Below are 26336 nucleotides of genomic sequence, written 5' to 3' on the forward strand. Positions count from 1 at the left end.
TGACAGCTCACACTGGCACAAGTCGCTTGCATGGGTAGCCTCTGTGCATGTAACCATAATCCAGCTTCTCCATCTACTTAATGCATTTAGGCCTTCTCAAATCCCATTTGAGAGAGATTCTGAGAAAACAGCTCTGCAAATCCACATAGAATCTAACCATCTAATATTTTTTATTAACCCACAGCAGGTACATTACTCCATAGACAAGCAAGCTAACCTGATTCATTAGCCAGAAGCTGCACTGAGAGCAATACTAAAGTTACATCTTCTTGAGGCAAGATCCATTCTGTAATTCCTGTTTCCTGTCTCAATTTGATGTAAAATGTTCTCCTCTTTCATATTAACTCTTGATTAGATGCATCTGTGTTGCATGATTACTAAATTAATTGCATATAAATTTGTAAATTTAAATATTGATCCATTTAAAGCTATGTTTTTAGATAAAATATTAGCTATACTTGATAACTTATAAGACTATAAAATACTGCATGCCTAGGAGTGAATGCAAAAATATAATAGTTAATTAAATTATTAAAAATTCACAATATAAAGGTTAAAAGTAAAGGCTATAGATTAGAAAAATGATAGAGTACATGTAATAATATGTCTATATGGTTTGCATTATTTATTCATTATTGGCATTCCCAAGTAGAATTTTTATTTTTGATGGCATGGTTTACTTTGTTAATATTATGACAGTCAAATAAAATTCCAAAAATTATCATAAACACATACTACTTACAATAAAATGATTTTCTGGCCAAAGGTATACTATATATTTCAAATGTAATTTTTTAAGTTTACAGTTATTAAATAGAGCAAAATATCAAAAGTTTCAACAATTGATGATAAGTGAAATAAGAAGAAAAATGTATTTTATATATTTAGTATTCACTTTGAAGAAACTCATTTAATGATGATGGCATTAAGATAGGGAGAGTGACTATTTTCTGTTTAATTATAAAATGACTATTTAAAAAGTATTATGCCATTGCATGTTTAATATTCTGTATAAACCCATTGTCACAACTATTCCATTTATAATCTATTTCCTAAAGTGAGAATAGTTGCTAAAAGAAAAAAATGTTAAGTTGCCAATAAATAATATTTAATACATAAAATCCTGCTAAGTTGAAATAACCCTTTCCCTGCAAAGTTATCGATATGTATTATGAGCTGATCTACATTTGTGGCATCTCTTTTTAAATACCGATGAAGAGTCAAAAGTTGCATTTCCCTTTCCCTCATTTTGGGTCCAAGGTAAGGGTATCTTTCCTCATTATTAGGCTGACAAACTGAAGCTCTCCCATGTCGTTAGTTGTAGAGTGGAATGGTATAATCTACATAGGCAATCAGCTAACAGTTAACCTCGGGTGTCTACAGTAACTAATCCTCACAATCAAGGTCGGACCGAAAGAGCATGGTTCTTTTTAAATTTTGATACCAATATGAAAATTAAAATATTCTTTCTTGAAATTTATATTTCCTAAAAGTTTTGGAAATCTTTGAAAGTCGGTCCACTTACAAGATGAACTTAATTATTAGTGATAGCAATTAAAACTAAGTCTATCTGCACTGTCTATAAAGATAAGTAATCAAAACAATCGGAAATTCAGAAATGCATTTGCTTGGCCATGTCCTCACCTCACGGCTGGTGGATACATGAAAGAGGAACCCATCCTATCTGGCTGATGCCCCGATCCCCAGGAATTAGTGGGATATAGTGCTGGACATGACGTTGCCTTGAGTACATGACAGTCAGCCCCTAACCAGGCTCTGATTCACAAGTCTAGGAGGTGTCTGGCGAATTTCAGTCTGTGGGTAAGATACAAACTTGTGGTAATTGGGACAGTTTTGTCAAATGTCTCTATCCACTATGCTTTTATTTAATAGCCTCTTTTGACTTTATTGTTTTTTGTTTTTGTTTTTGTTTTTAATAAACAAACAGTAAACATGCAGCCAAAGCTGCTGGTCGTCTTGGGTGTGTTAGTGTTTCAGTGTCCAAGTGTGTGTCTGGCAGGGCCTAGGAGCAACTACAACAGAAAGGTACCATTCTGTTCTGTTCTGTTTTGTTTTGCTTTTCTTCCCTTACAGAGTGGTAGACAAGAGTCTGGAGCTGGAGTTGGCTGTCATGTCCAAGTCTGTCTGCTTTTAATATTTTGTATATTCAAAATTGCTAGGGTAAGATGAACAGAGTGTAAGATGGGCCATTTTCTATAGGATGCTCGTGATAGCACATATTTTAATGTTAGCATAAATAATTTGTTTTCTTTTCATTAACTCTAAAATAGTACTTCCTTGCTGCACAGGTGATTACATTAAAGATAAGACTGTAAAACACATCAGCAAAATGAGTCCATCTTTGCTTTGTAACATTTTACTCAAGTCCTATAAAATATTAAGTACTTCATAGTTATGCTTTTCTGATTTTAGATCCAAAATGACTAAAAGTGGATGACAATATATTATATATATATTGATGAGCTTAGTATATACTTTAAACAAGAATACTACATTATGATATAAAGATACAATTAATTAAAATTTAAATAAGAGACAAGATTTTACATTTTAACATTTTCTTTTATAAACTAAATAACCGAAAATTAATAATAAAGCAAACTAAAATATATTTCTTAGATCCCATTCTCAGTAAAATCATGGGCAGGCAACTCCAGCCATGTAATTGTGATATATTGATGTAATATTACATATGTATAAAGATAAATTTGTGTTTCTTTACTCAATTACCTTAATGGAAGCTAAGCTTCATAATGGGAGATATTTGCTTAATGGCAAGTAAATAATTTGTTACTTTATTTTAAAATGAGCACAGGCTTAATACCTTACACCTTCGTAAGGTATGTGATTAAATTAAATATTTTAATACCATACAACATTGCTATTTTCAATGGTAAGGTATTGTTTCTTTGCCATTTGTCTAAGATCAAATATAAATAATGAAACAGACATATTTGAGCTATCTATCATTAAAAAGAACCTTTCACAAACATATTAAGAAAATGAATCTGAATCTGCGTTCAGTAATTACTTCTGAAAAACACTTAAATAGTAAAAATAGGAACAAATTTGAATGTAGTTTATAAACTGGAGAGATTTATACTCCTCCCTTCTAATGTTACTTTTCTAAGACTTTTTCGGTGTTACTGTTTTAATTGTCACATGGAGCCATCTCAGGTAAGGCCAGTCTCCTGTCACTATGCTTGATACAGTGTTTCCAGAAGTGGCATAGAACTAAAATTGGCCTCTGCTCTCCCAAACGCTGTTGCTTGTTTACTGAAGCAGTGTGTCAATCTTTGACTTAAACTTTTATTACACAGTGATCCCATTCTTCCACTGTGACCAAACATGTCTGACAGCTGATCGAATTGTCTGTATTCGTTTCACCTTTCCCCCACTCTCTGTTAGGTTCTGAGCTCATGCCCAAAGCGCTCTCCACCAGGATAGTGGGAGGCATTTGGTGGTTTTTCACACTTATCATCATTTCTTCGTACACTGCTAACCTAGCCGCCTTTCTGACCGTGGAACGCATGGAATCTCCTATTGACTCCGCTGATGATTTAGCTAAGCAAACCAAGATAGAGTATGGAGCAGTAGAGGATGGTGCAACCATGACATTTTTCAAGGTAAGTCTTACTTGCTACTGAAGCATAACCACAAACTCACAAGCAATCCTTTCTATTTATAAATGTAATGATGTAGTTATACAATTATGTTTGCCAAAGAAATAATAGCATGGCACTTGGGGAGATATTTTGTACAACTAAAAATATGCCCATCCTGTCTCATCTTATTAATACTTGGAACTGTGAGATGTATAAATGCTCTGATGTTGTTTATTGCATATTTAGAAAGACTAATATGGAAAATTAAAAATTTAGTGTATTTTCTAATTGATAGTAAATAAAATTCTTTCCAAAGGTAATGTTTTTTAATGAGATTTTATCTTTGAGTGATAATGTGATATCTTTATTAAACACTGAATAACAACAGATTCCAATCCTATACATATTCTAGGATGAAATACTTGCATGTAAGAATGTTTCACCCTAGAGGACAGGGTGAGGTGCACAACCAGGTAACCTTCTGGAGTGGCCTGGAGGGAAGGTGTGCCTGGGTGGTGCAGGCATTGTGAGCAGGGAACATACTGACCCTCAGAGGGTGTGAGTCCTTAGTGAAAGCATGGGTATTCAGACCTGTGTTGCTGAAGGTCTTGGACTAGGTGAGTGCTACCTCTTAATGCAACCTTGCAGAAGGACAAGGGAAAGAAACTTAAGGAGCTGACGAAGATCAATGTGCACTTGGTGTCTTACAGGAATGGCAGCTGGGTGGCTTAGACCAGCTGCTGGTTGACCTCTGTTTCAAGGTGACTTGAACTTGGGGTAGGGGGTGAGAATGGGGAGGCACCACACACCTACCATTCATTCTCCTGCTGCCAGCCAGTCTTTTCCACAAGAAACAGACTCACCATTTCCCAAAGGCAAATCTGTGTCACCCTAGAGCTCCTATACCAGCCACACAGTCCTGTCAGCCTCTCCCCAAACTTCAGGCCTCTTGCTTAAACCTGCCTGGATATGCCCATTCTCAGGAATGCTTTAACTCCATCTGCTTCTTTGCCTGGCAAACTCCTTATCAGCAAGATGTTCTCCAAAGTCACCATCCCTGTGAGCCTGCCTTAAAAAAAAAAAAAAAAAAAAAAAAAAAAGAATGTTTCACATGCGTGCATTTGTTTCAGTTAAAATAAAGCAGACTGCAATAACTGAAGGAAGAGTCAGTTCTTACAATCTGTAGATTTAGCCAGTCTAAAGTTAGGCTAAATCATTACTTTCACAGAGGTCTCTAGAGGAACAACCTGTGCAACATTTCTGTGAACAGGGCAATGGTGTGGTCTTCCTAACACAGAGTGCCTTGGAGTCCTCTTCCTTTTCTCCTCATCCTTCAATTCTTGCTCCTTTTACTGGAAAATAATAAGCACATAGGGGATTTCCTAGTGTCTGTGACCTTTATGCTTGCTTTTGTAGGCATCAAGCCCTTGTTTTATAGATTAGTATTCTTTTAAAGTGATGGCAAATGCTTTCGTTGTTTATTCAAATACAGTTGAACTAATGTTTGTTAAAAAATTGTCTCACATTATTAAATTATTTCATCAGACATGCTTTAACAGCCTACCTAGTACCACAAATAACCCTCCACATTGTCTGGACCACTGCAGGAACTACAATCTAGTAATTGCTTCCACAGACAGAAGTTTGGTTACAGATAGAAGAATAAATTCACAATGACATAATTATTATTTAAACCACAAGCACTCAAAGTATGCATGTTTTTGTGAAAATTCTTATAAAACTGTACTAGCTTTGAACAATAGAAATCTAAAGGAAATCAAATTTCCAAATACTAACTAGATTTCATTTACCTAGCTACATGTCATTTTTAATTATTTTTGAACTAAACTTATTATCTTATGGCTAGTGTAAAGATTAGATTTTTTTAGTGTTTAATTAAAATCATTACTATTTAGTAAGATTTATTAATTATATATCACTTAAACATTTAAATCAATATGCACTCTTTGGCTACATCAAATACAATTGATCAATTTCCCCTAATTATATGGAATTATTAAAGAGTGTTTTATTATAAAATAATTTTTTTAATTTTAGATATTTTCCTACAAACATCACTTGTAGAAATGGCTAAATGTATGTCGTCAATATGAAGTACTTAGTGGTAGTACATCTAAATTATTCCTGTGCACAAGGACCTTCTGGAGCTGAACTTCTTTAGCTATACAGATCAAGTATTCAACACAATGATTTGACACTAGAAATGATTATTTCTGTGCCCTATGGGTTTCATGATTTTAATTTCACTTTTATCTTCTAGAACACTCATGTATCTTGTTACAAACTGAGTCATTATCCGTGTAGCTCATGTTGAAGAACATGAAACTATTCAAACTATAATTCACTTTTTCTTCTATATGTTGTTTCTCTTGTTTAAACTTCTTCACTTTCCTGGCTATCTTTACAGTCCTCCAGGGCTTCTCGTCTCCTTGTTTTCTACTGTGGCAGACTGTCTACCCTCTCACCTCCTTGTTTTCTACTGTGGCAGACTGTCTACCCTCACTCCTCCTTGGTTTCTACTGTGGCAGACTGTCTACCCTCTCACCTCCTTGTTTTCTACTGTGGCAGACTGTCTACCCTCACTCCTCCTTGGTTTCTACTGTGGCAGACTGTCTACCCTCACTCCTCCTTGGTTTCTACTGTGGCAGACTGTCTACCCTCACTCCTCCTTGGTTTCTACTGTGGCAGACTGTCTACCCTCTCACCCCCTTGTTTTCTACTGTGGCAGACTGTCTACCCTCTCACCCCCTTGTTTTCTACTGTGGCAGACTGTCTACCCTCACTCCTCCTTGGTTTCTACTGTGGCAGACTGTCTACCCTCACTCCTCCTTGGTTTCTACTGGGGCAGACTGTCTACCCTCACTCCTCCTTGGTTTCTACTGTGGCAGACTGTCTACCCTCACTCCTCCTTGGTTTCTACTGTGGCACGCCTGTCAGTCACCCTCACTCTTCCATGCCGCTGGCTTTGCTTCCTACTCTTTCACCTGGTATTTTTCTGATTTTCACACAAGGGTGCCTCTTGCACATGGAGAAATCAACATAAAGCAACTTCTGTTTCCAACAACATAGACTTCCTTTAGAGCTGAAAACTTATGGAATGTACACTGGTTACAATAACAATCATACAGGGATAATTACTGAGCGAACAATTACCTTATGCTGCTTGATTGCATCACATGCTGAATTCTTAATGTTGAAATCAGAAAAAAAAAATAGAAAAGCCTATGGGAGACATGAATTGTAGATTTTTCTTTAGATATATTTTTAAAAATGCTTTAAGTATTCTAATTTCAACTTCATGTTTTAGCTTCTTAAATGATCAATATACTACACAGGGTATGCTATTTAAAAAATATAGCAACAGAGAAATCAGACAAGTGCATCATCCTTTGGATTTCTACAATCAATGTTGTACTGTTGAAGTGTGGGCTATCTATATCTGGTACTATTTTTGATTTTTTAAAATTAAAAATTTTGCATATGAAAAAAGCACATCTTATTCTATCTTATTTAGAAGCATTGATTTCTGAAGGAATGTCAATCATAATTTTCCTAATTTAACAAGTTCTTGCTGTTGTCTGATTGTGCTGAATTGCTAAGTTCCAGAAAATTCTTTTAAAATATTGTAGTTTTGTTAGCTCAAGCAATAAGAGACATCAAGACATCTAGTTTTAAGAAGTTCTTGATCTGTGGAGACACAGGCAGTTAGTGTCCTCCACAGCGTTGCTTAATTCCATTTCCAAAGGATGCTTTTGATCACTGAGTTCATGTGCATATTGGCTGAAGAACCTTTCCTTGTTCTTTTTTTCCACATCCATTGAACAGCACACACCTTTTCTCCAGAGAGAACTGAGGTAAAACCAAATCACAGCAACAGCAGCAAATCCATGAGCATGAGCAATAACTTAGTAGTACTAAGTTAACAAAGTAGAATTGAGGAAACATCAAAAATGAAATCAAATCTTTCTCAAAAGATGATAATTTGTATATTAGAATTAAAACCTCATCCCAGGGGTAAATATTGTACGTATAAAATGTTACCAAGGGATAGTGCACTCTTTTCTCTCTGAAGTATAAAGATTAAGAGAATGAGTTTATGTTAGAGGATTAAAAATACCTTAGCTACAGTCTGGAGGTTCTCTAGTCTCTTTGGAGAGTTCCTTTATTTATTTTTCTCATTTTTTTTTTTTAAGATTTTGCTGCTTTCATAAAGCTGTTTGGAATAGCATTGTTTCTATGCAACCCATGACTCAGGGTTCCAACATTCACAGAATATTTAAGTTCCACCTTTCTGCATTTCTGACTTAGCCACATTTACTACTATAATATGTGCACCTAAAAATAATGATGCCAAAAGGAAGTTGTATTCTTTGTGTATTTAAAAATCAAAATTCTGTCGCATAGTTTTTTATAGTACTATAAGTGATAGCAATTACATTTCAGTAGTTGTTATTAATAGAAGTAAGAGTAGACAAATATATACAAGTATAGAATCAGAGAGACTGAATTCAGTTCCTGATTCGAGCACCTACTTGCTATGCATCTACTATCTGACTCTTCCATGGCCTGGTTGAAATGACAAACAGGTCAGTTCTCACTACGTAAATTTTAACTATTGACTAAAATCTTTACATGTCATAGTTAATGTTTCGTAACAGTCTCAGAGATACTGTATGTTAGCACTACGAGATTGTAAGGAGAACTTTAAAGTTCAGGATTTAAAATGATCCTACATATGTCTTGGGATTCCAGTCTTCACAGATTCCTTAAGTTTGGCCTTTCTGCAATTTCTCACTTTGCCGCATTTTCTAATAGAATATGTCAAACTATTTATGACCAACAATTAAGCATTGTTTAAGTATTGTAAAAAGTATTATGTCATATTTGCCTGATGAGTTCCTCATTCTTCTGATTTTTAGTGGATGACAAAGGACAAATTATATGAGTGAAACAAAAGAAAATCTGTAGATAATTTTCTTACAATCTTCTAGATGTCTAGGTTAGTGTACTTTGAAATCATGCTTCATCGAGGTGTAACTAAGAGCTATTTGGGGAGCTTTTTTCTAAATTTCTGATAAGAGAAAGTTAAAATTACTTACTATAAATTTTTTTATATTAATATTTAATAAAATAATTATTGTGATGCAATGTGTCAGTTAGTATCACTATGCACCTTATGTTATCAATTAGGATATAGACATTCTGTTATAAAAAATTATGTTTTCATTCAATGAATATTTACTGAACTACTCTTCTGTGTCCAGAATTGTATTTATTCAGTCTCAATAGGTGTTATACACCTCTCAGTCCTCTCCAGAGTCTGCCCCTTCTACTTGCTATGCCTCAAGTTTCTCACTGCTTTGACAGTGGAACCAGTATCATCTCTGAACTACGTTTTACAGTTACTATCTAAATGCTCAGTTCCAAGTTTTATCCCTAGTATTCTCTCCAATGTTACTGAAGTGACTTCAAGTTCTTTAAATGACTCCCCCACCCCCATGTGTATTCGCATAAGAACTTAGCAACCTGCTTGGTTTACAAAGTACTGTGAAGTCTGGTTCCTTACTTTCTATTCATTCTTCTGACACTGTAACATCTACACTCTTACACATTTCTCCAGTGTTTACTAAGCTGTCTTTCATATCCTTCTTCCTTAGCAACCCAGTTTAACTGATGTCCTTATTCCCTAAACCCTTATTCAATTTTTGCTGAGAAAATTTATCAGCTTTAGACTCAAATTCCCCTGGACTGGAGAAGGTGTGCTTCTGTTTCTGATTCTGCTTTCTCTTTCTCTTCATCTTCCCCTTCTTCATCATCTTCTTCTTCTTCTTCCTCTTCTTTCCCCCTCTTCTCTTTTTCCTTCTTTTCCTCCTCCTTTTTTTTTGGGGGGTGGCGTTAAATCAATATGCATAAATTATTACTTAATTTTAACTGTCTGAGTCCAGGTTTAGAAATACTTAAAAAGTTCCATTGACTAAAGATACAAAAACTTAGAAATTCTTTTGCTAACCAAACATCCAGGATTATTCCCTTTGCATCTTCTGTCAATTATTCTTACAAAACAGTCAGTTTCTGTTTGTCCCCATCTCTCCTACTTCCATGCTGTAGATATTATTATATATTATATTTCAGTATTTTTTTTTTTTTTTTTTTTTGGTTTTTCGAGACAGGGTTTCTCTGTGTAGCTTTGCGCCTTTCCTGGGACTCACTTGGTAGCCCAGGCTGGCCTTGAACTCACAGAGATCCGCCTGGCTCTGCCTCCCGAGTGCTGGGATTAAAGGCATGCGCCACCACCGCCCGGCATATTTCAGTATTTTATGTCTTACCATCTGTAGCTATAGCTAATCATCAGCAGTTTGAATATTTTGATATTTTATTTGTCAATATATTTGACTAGATCCAAAAGACTTTTCATACATTTTTCATCTGCCAATTTACTTTGAGGCATTCTTTTAAAATTTTATCTCTAGGCTGGGAAAGAAGTTCACTGGATACGAGCACTTGCTGGACTAACAGGAGAACATCAGTTCAAACCCCCAGCACCCTCATAAATTGTAAAGTATGTCTTTGGTGCTTTTAACCCCAAATAAAACCGAAAGTAAAATAGAAAGACACTTAGTATACTATTCTGTATTTTTTATTCCCATGGGTGTAGACACACACACACACACACACACACACACACACACACACACACACTATGAAATATTTCCCTTGTTTGCATGGACTTCCATAGTTTTCAGCCTCCTCTAATGAGTTCTTTCTTCTCTGCTTTCTATGTTTAATACAATAATTCTGTACAGTTATCCATGAGTGAAATGAAATAAATGTAACCACTGATGGGATACCTGTAACAAATAGTTTAGTTAGATGCAGTTTTAAAATTAATTTTGTCATTTAATATTTTCTTGTCTTGCTCTTCTGTATATTTATGGATATAATTTTTCCCCAAATGTCTGGTATCCTATAACATTCCTATTTTGAAAATCAATTTATTTGAAAGTGTACATAGAGGACTTAAGAGTTTAAGCTGGTTGAGTAAACTTTCTGGAGCAAAACATTATAACATTTGGTATCTACCAACAGTAGTCTTCTTCCTCCTCCTCCTCCTCCTCCTCCTCCTCCTCCTCCTCCTCCTCCTCCTCCTCCTCTGTTTCTTCCATTCTCTCTCCCCTTCTTCCCTTTCTTCCTCCCTGCCTTCCTCTTTATTTTTCTCTGTAGGGGAACTCAAATATACAGTCTAAGTTCCTATTTATTAATCTTTACAGATTTTTAGAAATTATCATCAGGATTATTTAAAAAGGAAAAAACCTGGAATATAGAGAGGGTATCATTAATTATGAAACAGCAATCAAAGTCTTATAGAATCATAGTAACAGTGGTAACAATGGTGTCCTAACCATCATCACTTATGATATTTTATCTAATCTCAACTCCTGTTCTGCATCTCTAGTGCTGCAGTACACCCATGTGCCCCCTAGTACCACATGTCTGGTCATTTTATCTTAATTTTAAAGTTTTTTACTACATTTATTTGTTTGTTTGTTTCTGCAAATGTGTATGTGTGTGTATAATTAGTCAAATGGGCTGCCATACATGTATAAGAGGGTTGATGAATCAGTTGGTGGGAATTTGGTTCTCTCTTTTAATTTTGTGGGTCCCAGATAACCAACTCTGCTGTTTGATCAAACTGGTTTTCTAAATATTCACTTTATACCATTGAGTCATATATAGCCCATCACATCTCCTTTATCATCTGTGACCTATCCCATCTTATCAGTTCAGTGATCTCCACAAACTAAATCACACTGGGGTTATTAAACCTGAGTAGCTTGCATATTTTTGCAGTGATTATTTGAGTGTATGAGTGATATTCTTTCTTAAAGTCTATAGGGGTGTAAATAAATTTCAAATTGAGAGATAAGACATAAAATAGTTTTAGCTGACAGCATGTTCTTAATTAATAGATTTATTAAAAAGCAAACACTGTATCTCTAGTCATAATCCTTTTGTATTCTCAAATAATGCTTCCTTTGTTTATCTTATTGCAAGACCTGAGATGGTAGGTACAAAAACAGCATGTTTACTATAACAGACCCAACAGCTGTGTATCAGCTTGTGAACAGAAACTGGGTCATGCCTTCTGGTATGCACATAGTTGCTACTATTACCCAGGTTCTCATCATATCCTGCCTTTGTGCATTATTAGAAATTCTTTATGGTACTTCAGTAAGTGCAGAGATGATTTTTGTCAACAAATGATGCTGATTTACATGACAGCAGCCTTATTGATTTAGGTGCTTTAATCTGTGGCATTCTTTGTTCATTTCATTCTCATTCATTAATAGCCATTTTAAGCTGAGTAATTAAGTTCACTTTTTTTAATCAGTACACAAGGAAAAGAAATTTATCACATGAGCAACACTGCACGTTTACCTAGAAATCTAAATAAAGTTGGAGATGCATTAGGGACAATGGGGTCCAGAGGGAGTTGGAGAGAGGGATTGGAAGGATGAATATGAGCTAGATGCAGTGTACATGTCTGGACTTAACCAAAGAATACATTTTTGAAAAAAAAAAGGTCATGTCATTTGCAGGAAAATGTAAGGAAAGACAATTATTAAAATTAAAGAGGTGGCATTAATTCACATGTGGGTTTATAGGAAGACAGATCTTGAATGAGAGATTTCAGATCCAGACTTGTGCAAAGTTCTCACTGTGCTTATTACACTGCACTTGTTCAAGGAAACGACTTTGACTCCTTCCTCTGTTGTAGGAAAATGAGACTGTAACTCTTTTTAGATTTAAGCAGTTTGGTAGTTTGAATAAAAATGGCCCCATAGGCTCATAGGGAGTGGCACTATGAGTCGGTGTGGCCTTTTTGGAGTGGGTGTGGCCTTGTTGGAGTAAGTGTGGTATTGTTGGAGTGGGTGTGGCCTTATTGGAGTATGTGTGGTATTGTTGGAGTGGGTGTGGCCTTGTTGGAGTGGGTGTGGTATTGTTGGAGTAGGTGTGGTATTGTTGGAGTGGGTGTGGCCTTGTTGGAGTGGGTGTGGTATTGTTGGAGTGGGTGTGCCTTCTGCCTTTGGAACAAGATAGAACTCCCAGCTACCTCTTCAGCACCATATCTGCCTGTGTGCTACCATGCTTCTTGCCATGACAATAGTGAACTAAACCTTTGAAACTGTAAACCAGCCACAATTAAATGTTTTCCTTCAAAGAAGTTGCCATGCTCACGGTCTCTTTTCACAGCAATAGAAACCCTAGCTAAGACAAGCAAATTGCCGGGTGCTGGTGGTGCACACCTTTAATCCCAGCACTCATGAGGCAGAGGCAGGCAGATCTCTGTGAGTTCAAGGCCAGCCTGGGCTACAGAGTGAGTTCCTGGACAGGCTCCAAAGCTACACAGAGAAGCCCTGTCTCGAAAAACAAAAAACGAAACAAAAAAAAGACAAGCAAATTTCGTGTCAAACAAATTCTCTTCCTACTTGCACAATGAAAAGCCTAGTGTACTTAGGCTTCAAAACTCCAAACTTCTCTTGACAATTTCTTGAAAGTGATAAATTCATAAATAATTATATATTTAGAATTTGTATAAATGTTATTTTTATTTTTACATACTTAAATGAAACAATTTAAATGTTTTATGTGTTTGAACACTAATTTGTCTGAATAGTCGTGTTAGCTTATCAGTATTGAAAATGAAATATTGAAATTTTGATATTGATTTTTTTCTTTTCATTTTTTAAAAAATTCTTTTAACTTTCATTGATTCTTTGTGTATTTCACACCACACATCCCAATCACACTTATCTCCCAATCACACTTATCTCCTTGTCCGCTCCCATCCACTCTCTGCTTTTGCAACCTCCCCACAAAACAAAACAAAATTTAAAAGAAAAACCAAAAGCCAAACACAAAAAGAACAGACAAAACAAAAGAATCTTGTTGTAGAAGCTGTAGTTATCTTTACTTGCAAATGTTCATTGCTATGAGTCATTGATCTTGTTTAAGGACTCTGGTTCTGCTTCCCCATCAATAATGCGCTCTCACTGGGGCTCCACTTAGATATCCTGATATCCTGAGTCATGTAAATCCTGCAATTTTGGGGCTGTAGGTTCGTTCCTTTCACATGCTCAAACATTTCATAGATGAGGTGGATGTTGGTGTTGTTAACTCACACCCTTGGTTCTGGGCCTGTGTGGTAGGTAGCTGGATTGGTCAGCCCCTAAGCTTCCCCTCAGGGTCACTGCCCAGGGAGCTCTGCAGCACTGCCTTAGCTAGCTCACAGAATGCAGCTGAGAGCAAGGAGTGAGGACACTTCTGCTCTCAGTAGCTCAGATCAGGCTCTCTGGCACTCACACCACCCGGGCCAGCTCTACTGGTTTGTGTTTTTCATTTTCAATAAGAAATATCCTGATTGAAGACTTTTGTAGTCACAGATTTCTCTAACCTTCTCAAGTCATTTTCACTTTGTACAGAAATATTGGTAATAGGCAATGCATTAAAGGTAACATTAAGTTAAGAGGCAATGACTTAATTAAAAAAAAAGGCAATATTTTTAAATAATGTTACAGTCTTGTTTAGTAATGTCTACTACAGTTTTGATTTAAGTTAGTTCTCCTTGAAACAACATTAAAACTAATTCTTTACTAGGCATTTTTTTTGTATTTGCATAAAAAGGAGTTTTTTTAAACCCAAGGAGAATGTCTCACTCCCTCTTTTCTCTTCTAACACACAACTTATTGTATGTGAGCCCGATCCTATGTTTATTACAGGGATTTACTATGTTCCCATTGCAAGAAATAAAATGGTGCCTTTGAGTAAAGCAGCTTCATCAGACACCAGTTTAGCATGCCAAGTTAAAGCCATCAATGGAGAAGCGGCAGATGTGAAGGCTACTTGGCATCAAAGCATATGAGTCAAAGACTTTCCTATGGGAAAGAAAGTGCTTCATTACACTTTATCTGCAGTGAGAACATTGGTTCTATCAAGCTGTCTGGAATCAGAATATGATGGGTTTTATTGCGCTAGCTCTGCCAGAGAGAATTCAATAGTTAAAAAGAAAGTGATAACACCATTTTGGGAATTATAAGAAGTGATTAGAGTGTTAGTGTATTTAAACTTGGAAAAGCAGCTACTTTTATCTTAGAAAGTAGCTTCTCCTAAATATCTGGGGGACAGAAGTTTAATCCCTTTCTAATTGTTACATTTGCAATATGTACTAATGCAGCTTTGGGACACTTTAATTGAAGAAAAAAGTTATGTCTTCGACTGAAGTGTAAAATCTGTTAAACAGTGTTTTAATTGGCTTGGAAGGCAAGTGTCTAAACTGGCTGTAATTCTGGAAAGCAGTGTGGTTCTCTTCCTCCCAGCATCCCCTCCTCCACTCAGGGCAAAGCTCATCCTTGCTCTTGGTAAAGTTAGGAGGGCAGCTCAAACAGGGTGTCACACCTCATCAATCTTAGGAACAAAGGCCACAGGGACTGAGAAAATTCTAAATTTGGTTTATATAGTTATATTGAGCTGAAATGTCAAGTGCTAGATAATGTATAATAGTTGTCATTATAAGAGCTTACAACCAATGGCCAGAGAGTGTTTTGAAAGAAGAACAAAAGGACATAAAGATTTTTGGGAAAAAAAGATAAATTGAGATAAATATTATTCCAAAATGTCTTGCAATTTAAAAACTAAAATGTTCATTTTTTAAGATAAAAAAATAGGTAAAACATCAGTTCTTCATGTTATAAAAATTTATGAAAAAAACACAGTGTTTAAAAAAATTCAAACAAAGAACCTAAATACAAGTTTGTTAACAGTTTGAAGAAATTGCACTTATTGCCACTGTGATTGGTCACTTTGATTTTTCTTTTCCTTCCTTCCTTCCTTCCTTCCTCCCTTCCTCCCTCCCTCCCTTCCTCCTTCCCTCCCTCCCTCCTTCCCTCCCTCCTTCCCTCCCTCCTTCCCTCCCTCTCTCCCTTCCTCCCTCCATGTCTCTCTCTCTCTCTCTTTCATTTTTTTTTCAGGAGTGAGTTGCAACATTAGAGTACCTGAGAAACACAGCTTCCATACTCTTCTGGTAGTCCATTAATTATAAGATGAATTTCCTGAAATTATCCTTAATTCATAATCTTGACGGTTACTTCTCTGGTATTCGAGGCATTTTTGCTTTCTGAGAGGGAAAGCTATTTTGTACATATGCATATATTGAAAATAATTTTCATATTTGGCCAACTGAATTTTTTTCTGAATAAGACATGTGTTTTCAGGTATGTATGGCTGTGTGTGTGTGTGTGTGTGTGTGTGTGTGTGTGTGTGTGTGTAAGAAGGAGAGAGAGAGAGAGAAAGAGAGACAGAGAGCATATAGAGTCCAAAGCTAGATATCAGGTGTCATCTGCATTTTTTCTCCACTTTATTTTTTGAAACAAGATACTTCTTTCATCCTGGAGCTCATATATTTAGCTAAGATGGCCAAGGAGCTCCAGGGATATGTCTGTCCCTCATCCCTGGCATTGGGTTTACAGATGTCTACAGATTCAGGTAGCTTCTCACATGCATACTGGGGTCCCAAACAAACTGCTTTTCATGCCTTCACAGAAGGCACTTAACAAACTGATACAACCCTTCAGCCCCTAAATTCTCTTTAATAGGATTTCCTATTTTTTCCCAAAGGTAAATTAGCAGTAACATTAATTTGTTCTGTCTTAGGAAGAGCTGATTGAAGACTCTAAACACAAGTTAAGAATTTGCTTCTCTGTAGATGTAACCGTCTTATTAAAATAGAAACACAGAGCCAAATACAGAGTTAATAGCCTAAGAGGTCAGAGCAGTAGCTGAGAGCTGAGACTTAAAACCGCCTTTCTTACCCTTCACTGACGCTGTTGCTGTTGTCCTTCCCCTCAGAAAGAGGCCTACTTCCTGTGTGTCTGTCTTTTTATTGACTTTCTGTTCTGCCTTCTCATTCATTGTAAACCCAACCACATGACCTCTTCCTCATTGCCAGTCTATACAGACCTCCAGATCTTCCATGGTTGGTATTGAGATTAAAGGCATGTATCTCCATGCTGGCTATATTCTTGAACACACAGAGATCTGCATAGCTCTGCCTCCCAAGTGCTGGGATTAAAGGCGGGCGCCACCATGGCTGGGCTTCTGTTATGGCTTGCTATTAGCTCTGACCCCCAGGCAACTTTATTTATTAACATACAAATAAAATCACATTTCAGTACAAATAAAATATTACCATACTTCTCAACTCATAAAATGAAGGTAGAATATAGATTTTTTTTTACTTGCTCTCATCTTCAAAGCTTAGATTTTTTTTTTTTAGACAGGATTTCTCTGTGTAGTTTTGGTGTCTGTCCTAGATCTCTCTCTGTAGACCAGGCTGGCCTCAGACTTACAGAGATCCACCTGACTTTGCTTCCTGAGTGCTGGGATTAAAGGCTTGTGCCACCACTCCCCAGAGCAAAGCCAAGGTTTTTATTTAAACACAATGCAGTACAGTTTCTTTCTTAAGTGGAGCAGGATGTTGAGTCATGTCCCTGTCTTATGCTTACTGACAACACCTTTTATGCATATTCATAAGGAGAAAACACAGTTGGTTCACTAACTGTACCTATGTTTCCATATGCTTCATTTGGAATCCTAGCTTAGTTAAATCTCTGTTTAGACTAAAATAACAGTGCTTTAAAAATAAAAACAGTTAAATATTAAGATGGAAAATGCTTTGTCCTTGAAATTGTCAGATTGTAAAAAGAAGTGAAGCTTCATCATGCTGTGATATTAGCAGCTATTCTAGTACTTAGAGCTATTTGTCTAACGTATAGTTGTGAACCTGATATATTCAGAGAAGTCCTTGGTTAACATCATAAATAGCAAAATTTCTAAATGACTGAGTGTGTCAGAATGTGTTTGTGTTCATGTATGTGAGTGAGTGTGCTATAAGATGAAGACATGCCACCTTAAAAGGAGATAAGTATGGATGACATATTATTTAGTTCTTACACTAAGATCCATAATGAATCTATTTTTGAGGAAGAAGAGTTAAAGGTTGGCAATTATTCTTTAACACTTCCTGACATCATTTGAATAGAATACTTCCACACCAGTGGAGTTCAGTGAAAAGATTTGATATCTTTAGATGTAGGTGTTTCATTTATTAAATATTGTAATTATCACTGATTGGAAGGTACACAATAAATTAGTTTGCTTTGTTGGTCCCTTAGCTGTTTTCAGAACTCCCTGAGATTTTGCTTCATTTTAATTTATTACAGAACAATCAAATAAGCCAAAGGGTAGGAAGCAGCATTGATGGATATAAATAATTTCTTATTCAATATAATAGTCTAGTATTATAATTACATACATAGACTAGGTGCTGAGTAAATCCTTATACTTCCATTATTCAGGATATATTTGACTTCTCTCAGCTTCTGTTTTTTTATACATAAATGGAGGAGTATAATTATATGCCTTGTCAATTGCTCATATAAGAAGCACTAAATATATAACAACTTCATAGTACCTACTTTCAGGCTATTTGTATTATGCATTATTGTACAGAGCATTTTCGTTGACTTTTTAAATTTCTACAGAAGGTTAAATCTTTTTACTCCTTATGTACAGTTGTGCTCCTAGAAATACAACCAATAAACCTTAGCATGGAGATCTAATACCCCATTGTATTATTATTTCATTGATAGTTTGCACTAAGATGTACATGACTAATAGACATTGTTTGTTCTCTGATAAAGTAGAAATAAAATACATCAAGAAGCCCTTTCATCTATACTATACACACACACACACCCACACACACACACACACACACACATATATATATATATATATATATATATATATATATATATATATATATATATATATAGTCTCTTTTTTATAGATGATTGTTTTAGAGTAGTTCAAGTGTGATTTCAAACTGGATAGACACACAGAAATTTTCTGCACAGTCCCTGTTTGAATACATGGATACCCTCTTCCATTGTTGACAGCTCTCACCACAATTATAGTTCATGAATCAAGATCTATGCACCATTACCCAGAGTACATTATATACATTAGGGATCATTCTTAGTATTAAATTTTCTAATGGTTTGGCCAATTTTATAAATTCTCTGTTAACAGTGCACTGTGCTATGATGTCCTATATGGCACTATATGTTAAATATGATACAGTGGATAGAGGAGATAATTGGTATGATATATATGTATTAAAGTAATAGTTCTTATATGTGTTCATAGGATTGGTTTTCAGAAGGTTAAGAGGGGGAGTTTGGTTGTAAAAATTTTTCTAGAATGTGTAAGCTGCCTTGTGTCTAAGCATTAAAAAATGTAGCTGAAATGATAAATAATCAATGTTCTGAATCCATGCTCCAATAGTAAAAAAAAAGTCAATTTTTAATGTTATTCCTCTTTGAAAATAGCAACCATTGTTATTTTAAGCAGGATGCTTTTTTAATAAGTAAATAGTGAATTCTCGTGAACTATATGATTTTAGAAAAAACAAGGGAAAATACTGAAGTCAAATTTGCAAAGATGATATCTAATATCCTGAGAGAAACCCCCAGGATTTTCTCTATAATTATATATTATCTCATTGTTTTTCTCCTGTTTCAGTGGTAAAGACTTCCAGCCTCAATGTACCTAGACAAATTCTTCTATTGTTTTTTCACTGACAACTGATAATAATGCCGTATTTAGGAATATACTCCAAACTTTTGGCCTGGAACAGCTTGCCCCAGCTGAGAAAGCCCCATTCTTGCCTCCCAAACCCATCCTCTCTGAACTGCCAAATGGCAGTTCCATCCAGTTTGTGGAGGATGCTCATTGCCCTGTGCTCCAAGCTCGTCCTCTTCTCCCCCTCCAAACCCTGCCCTCTCAGAGAAACTGCCTAAAGCCCAGCTCCATGGTTGTGGGGAGCCATAGGAATATGAAATAGAAGTCCAGCTGTATACAATAAGCTATACCTTGACCAGGCCAAGGGTCAGTCAAGTGGGAATCCATCTAGCATGGACTATTTGGTGTTACACAACTTTACTATTCAGTTGCGTCTTGCTATGAATTCCTTGTGCTTACAATTTTCCCAGAATGTGTGTATGTATGTGAACCTCTGACTGACTTGGGCATTATGTTCAAAGTGCTTGGATAAAGTCACGTAGGCAGAACTTTCTGGCCCCGAGCTCCCAACTCCCCTTTTTAGCATTTGAATTGGTTATCTGCCTTTTGCAATTTTTTTTTTTTTTTTTTTAGCCCTATCCAAAGATAGGGCGAAATCCAAACAAAGCATTAAAAGACATGAGAGGAACAGAATGGCTACCAGACCACCTGCTGGGGGCCTGAAGCCCCTAAAATAGGTAAAACATTCTTTTGTCCTTTTGAAGACAACCAGGCTCCTAGGCCAAGTGCCTGGCTTCCTAGGTATTGTTTCTTGTGCAAATCAAGTTCAGATCTTCCACTGCCCCAGAGCAACTTCTTAGATCAAAGGGGTTTCCTCCCACCAGGTGCTTCAAGCTGAGATGCAGATTGTCTAGCTATCAGTGCTCCTCCCCCGCCCTGTCAGAAAACTGGTAGCAGAGAAAAATATTGGCAGTTTTATTTTTAGTGACTTATAGATTTCTTTACCCTATCACCTGTAAGTTTATAGTTTGAGCATTTATGATGGATTCAATGTTTTCACCTAACCACAGTAAGGATAGATTCCTAGCACATAAATTCCTTCTCTGATTTATTCCAGGTCCTATCTAACTCCACCTGTATTCTCTTTACCCTTTTTGGGTTAAAAAGAAGTTGCCAGGAAGCTTCTGGTGGGGACCTTGCAATTCTTATGTTGTATTTTACACAGGAAGGTGTTGCTGTCTTGGGAAAGATATAGACCAGTCCCATAGAAGCGGGAAGAATTAGGACCGAATGATGGTGGTGGACAGAATAAATGCACGAAAGAGCTCCGTGTATCTAGACTCATTCCCACACCTCTGGTAGTGTCTCTTCTGGCTCCCCAGGGATAGTATAATATTAAGGCTGGTCCTATAATATTATACAAAACATGGTGGAGGAGACCCAAGACACGCCCAAAGCTTACCATAGCATGAACCCACCTTGGGGCACAGAGCGATGATATATTTAAGCCACCCCAACTTTAGAATGGCCATGTGATTTCTCTCCTACTCCCTTCCTGGGAGTGTTTTGCTCATATTAAACCTGATCCTTTCAGCTCGATTTGGCATACTGAATGTAGAAACCTACTATGAGGGTACAAAAAAACCTATCACAAACATTCATTATTATCCAGCTAGAATTGTAAAACTACTTCTATAAGTTGCCTGTGTGGTCCCTTGAGATGAAATCAAAGCAGATAGAATTTTTAATAATTTCTAAACACATACCAAACTTGTCACTATAAAATAGCAGTTTGCTCATATGTAAATATATATGGAAACATACATTTTCAGAACAGAAGTTACATGTAACTATCCAAAGAGGGGTTCTTATTACATCAGAAACAAGAAATACAAACTGTTTAAAATACTCAATTTAACAAATATTTTAAGTCAAATCTTAAAATAAAAAGGCATAAATTTGATACAAAGGTAATTTGCTAATGATTTCTAGTACTTTTAAGTAGAGGAGGAAAACATTCTGTAAAAGAAATGTCTTGGACTAATTATGGATTTTCAGTTATTAAATTATACATATTTATAAAAATGATCATAAAATATTTTGTTTATATATCCGGTCCAGTTTACTGAGCCTTTAAACATCTCCACCCAGATTTATTAAGGCATAATTTGATAATTAAAAGTGTGTATATTAAAAGCATATAATGATATTTTGATACATAGATAATTTATTACATATTTGTCAGTCAGGCTAACTAACATATCCATCACCTACAATTGTTTTAGATAAAGATACATATATTTACCAAATTTCAAGTACACAATAATTTCCCGCAAGACAGGCTGTATCTGTGTAGTTCCGGCTGCCCTGAAACTCACTCTGTAGATCAGGCTGGCCTCAAACTCAGACCTCCTGCCTTTGCCTCCCGAGTGCGGGGATTAAAGGTGTGTGCCACCACTGCCCAACTTAGTTCACATCCTTTAAATTTGTTTTTTAATAAAATCTTATTATTTGTAAATGCTGGTTTTGAACTTGTGATTTCAAGGATCCTCCTTCTCCAGGCCCTCGCTTAATTTGATTTGGTTAGACTTTTCTTTCAGCACCAGAAACTAAGCTCTAGCTTGATTCTAACCAAGTCATGGGAGGGAAAAGAAACAATTGGGTAGTTATGACTGAGATGACAAACGTAGTTAAATAATAGCTACAAACATTTCTTAGCATCTGCCTTGCATGTTTTAATATTTAGGTTGATGTTTCATAGTAGATTCCAAAACTGATGTTGGAGGTAACTTAACTTAAGTTATTATGATTGTGTCATAAAATCCCTTGATACATGGAGGCAGCACTGGAACTATTTATGTCTTGAAAAAAGAAATAGAAATACATTTAATATAATTGCAAGGCTCTTTTCTTAAGAAGTCAAATTAAATGGCATTAACAAATGAAACTTCATATATAAAATAAAATCCTTAGACCCCAATAAAATGTGTTGCTAAAGTGTCCTCATGTGTCTTCAGGCTTGTCAGTGGCCAGTAGGAGCTGTAGTTTCACACTCAGGCCAAATGTGCTCTCCCCGCCCCCCATACACACACCCACTGTGTCCTAATGACAAGGCCACCATGATTTGCTTTTATGAACTGTTAGTACTCTTCTAAAATTCTACTCTCACCCATTAGATTTTTTCCTTTTGCCGATTTTTTTTTTGATTGGAGGATATTTTGAATATTGTTCAAACTTGTATGCTACAAAACTTATTAAAGAAGTATTATATTTTGGACTAAGAAATAAAATATATTTATTTATTGTTATGCAGAGAAAATGTGAGTGCTACAACTGAGGAAGAAAAGTGCCAGCTTAACATATTTAAAAGCAATTAGCAACTTGTAAATTTGTCAGAAGTTGTGTAAGGCATTGGTCCATTACACTCAAAATTAAATTTTAGTTTACTCTTGCTATATATAAGTTGTATTGTAGAACATGTGATCTCTTCAGAAGTCCTTTACAGTGTAGTCCATAAATACACCCGTCCTCTAGTCAGTGGCAATGAATTTCTTTAGTCCAAATGATTTGTTCTTCATGTTCAGGTACCATAAGCTGCTTATCTGAATTTTTATGTAAATAGCATAAGTTATAGAGAAAACTATTTGACTATATCTGATAATAATATTGAAATATATACTATCAATATAAACTGATTAAAAATAAATTATTTGTTCTTGAAAGAAAAGAATTGAAGGATGAATTTTCCAACTTAAAATGCAAATATAATTAATTAGCTACAGTTAAGTATATAATAAGTCTGGAATCCTATTGAATGAAATAGTGGCTAGAGATTAAGTTTGCTTTTTTCAAAAGACTAGAAAGAATGATTTTCAATGTATTAAAATAAGTGCTAAATGACTGAAAAGATAAACATGTTCAGCCTGCTTTAAACATCATGGGAGCTGTATGTGTATCAAAATATCATGTGGTGCTTTTTAAACATGCATAACTTTATTTATGCTCCTCATTCCCTTGTCTTTGAATAGTGTCTCACTGTTAGCTCAACCTGCCCTGTAACTCATCTTCATACTTCAGTTTCATTAGTTTTGAGATGGCAGATTCGTTTCAACTCTACCAAAAAAATTGTCGTAAATTCTTTTGTCATTTAAATAGATTTTCATTATAATATTTAATGCTATGGTTAAAATGGATCAAGTTTTTAAAATTATTTCTGTTAATATATTTAATTTAAAAATCTAAAAGATGTATGTTACTAAAGTCAAGTAAGTATAAACTGCTACTTACTGCAGCTATAAAGAGTAAAAGCTGAATGCAAATTTAATAGCAATTTTATACTAGTAGCAATTACAAATAAACTTCACAGAAAACTTTGGTGATCCAAAAATGTTTGACATCTGACCATATTTTTAAGATTAAAATAAAATTATACAATATGACATGCTACCTAGTTTGTAATTTGGGCATGTTTTTCTCATGAAAGCCCAAATTTTGAATGAAATGTCAATTTTTGAACTTAAAAATAGGAAGAAAGGGCGGCAAAGGAACTTTTTTCTGTCTTTCATGGCTATAAAAAAGAATTTCATATAGAGTAAAAATTTATTTTAGTTTACTATAGTAGTGATGGTTGATACTCCAGATTTTGTTAGCTAAGTCAGCTTATATATGTTAGAACTTTCAAACAAAATGGTTATTTTTTTCTCCTTGTAAACGCAAAAATCATGCCTGGTTAGTTTCCCCAAACCTAGTCTGATAGGGAACATGAGTAGAACTCATGATATTGTGTGCTTTCCATGTGCGCGACTCTCTCAGTGGTAGATTGACTACCAAAGGTTACAGATGCTTGGTTTTGTGGGGCATTTTGCCTTTAACTACAGTTATTTTTGTTTTGTTTTGTTTTTGTTTTTGTCATTATTATTTGTCAAAATGCTTTTATGTTTGAGTCAAAGATATTATACAAAGAATAAATACTATTTATTAATACTATTTATTGCAACTCAAAATTTTCATGAAATCATGAAAAGAATTTGAAATACTAAATAATCAAATTTCAAATAACAGTATCTATTTTACTACTAATATCACACAATTATAAAACAAACTAAGCTTAAATATCCAGTAAAATAAAAATTAATTTTTCTAAGTATAGTGTTATAATTACTTAAATTGTCATGAAAATATTGTATAAATATATTGAAATGATTTTTGCACATTTTTCTAGAGGAGTTGTAGTAGTGTTTAGGACCATCACCAAGCTTTCTGCTCTCTGCATGGCAGAGGTGGGCTAACAATTTGGGGCAGAAACCTGATGAACCTGAAATTCTGTCCCAGAGAATATGGGGCACTATTTTCTCAGAGGAGTAAAGTACAAAGAAATGTCTCTGAAATTCATGAGAAAGTACTGCTAAAGATAATTTGCACATCTAAATGTAGAGTAGAAATTTATAATTAATTGCAAGAGGTCTATGGTAAGTCCTCAAAAAGTAAGGGGGTTAGGGGCTTTGACTCAGAAAGAGTGTGCTTAAATCACCTGACCTATATAACCCTTGGGAGATAATGAAGCAGTTTGTCATACTAATGATGCAAAATGTTCTTTCTTCCAATGATTACTCTAGTGTAAATTAAAAACAAGAATATCAACAATTTTAAATAAGTAAATACTGTGCCTTTGATGCCATTGTCTTCCATTTTTTAAAGTAACCGAGAATATTTTTTAGCCATTATACAAATTGGTAACCTAAAACCAAGAAAATAATTATAATTTTCTAATCATTAAAGGAAACAGCAGAGTGAGAAGTAAACTCCTGAAATAGAAGAAGCCATTTGTATCTGTGATATCTAGTATTTAAAACCCAAGTATATAAAGAAGTTGAACAACCATACATCCATACATCAGTAACAAATATAACCTGGTTCAAAAATGAAAAAGAGAATTTAAATAGACGTCTCTCATAAATGAACATATACTATATGGGAACCATTGAGATAGCTCATCAGGTAAAGGCACTTGCCTGCAACGTTGATAACCTGAGTTTGTTCCCTGGGACTCACATGATGGAAAATGACAATCCTCGTGCATGTGAGATGGTGTCTACGGTCTTGACATTTAAATATGCATTTCTTTATCATTCATACCCTTTGCTATTTTGTAATAGCCATTTTGGTACTTTCTTCATTTGCTTTCATGTTTTATGAAGATAAAATAACATGATTTTCTGGTGTGACTGGCAATACTATAGTTTTATGCCTTTGAATAAATGACAGCTTTTTATATTACTTTGTGCACGACAGAATTTATATGAACACAAAGTTTTCAAGATCATAATACAACATCTAAAAAGTTTTAAAGCAAAACAAGCAACTATCTTCATAACACAAACGAGTAAAGGGACATACAATGGACACTCTGTGACAAACCCAGGACAAATTTAATTTGCACCTGGGTTCATTTACAGATCCTTGCTTTTGTAGTTATAGGAGGTGCATTTAATGTACAGTGTCCTCCAGTTATCACCCCTTGCTGTTTAAAGCTGTGTTCCAAATAAATAAGCCCAGCATTTAAAAGAATTATTTAGTCACATTAAATGTTCACTCCTACTGATTAAGAACGTCTTGCCAATTTAATGTAATGCTGAGGATAGTGTGTGAGGTTTGGAAGATGCATGTGGCTCTCAGTGTGGAAAGACTGAGGGCACCTGGTGCAGGTCAGCTAGTTAGAGGCAAGGGTGCTTCTTTGCTTACATTGGATTACATTTGTGGCAATGCATTGTTTGTGCATTGTTTGGCAGATAGATGCTATAGTTTTTCAATTGTTCCAGTAAACTAACAGAATTGAATTGAACTAAAATTATAAAGAAATATTTATAGCAATTAAAATGTCTCTTTTAGTCTAATCATGTTTTATTTGTGTCAGAGTCTAACAGCACCTGTAGTAGTATACCTTTTTCAAATGTTTAGTAGTTTACCCATTTAGGAGAGATATTTTAATATTCTTTTATTTTCATCCTATGTATTTCCTTCAACCTAAATTTATTTTCTTTGGTTTTATTT

The 26336-nt window shown here is 35.3% G+C and overlaps 1 protein-coding gene across 3 annotated transcripts in view; it reads left to right on the forward strand.

The window, feature by feature from the left end:
* The window catches only part of Grik2 (glutamate ionotropic receptor kainate type subunit 2), a 631292-nt gene that overhangs the window by 510843 nt on the left and 94113 nt on the right, over positions 1–26336 (forward strand). For all 3 annotated transcript variants that reach the window (XM_059272429.1, XM_059272428.1, XM_059272430.1), the window contains exon 14: positions 3430–3647. In XM_059272429.1, coding sequence (XP_059128412.1) covers positions 3430–3647 — 218 coding nt within the window. The remainder of the gene's footprint in view (positions 1–3429; positions 3648–26336) is intronic.

Source organism: Peromyscus eremicus, chromosome 8b (assembly GCF_949786415.1).
Source record: "Peromyscus eremicus chromosome 8b, PerEre_H2_v1, whole genome shotgun sequence".
In the NCBI taxonomy this organism is placed as follows: Eukaryota; Metazoa; Chordata; class Mammalia; order Rodentia; family Cricetidae; genus Peromyscus; species Peromyscus eremicus.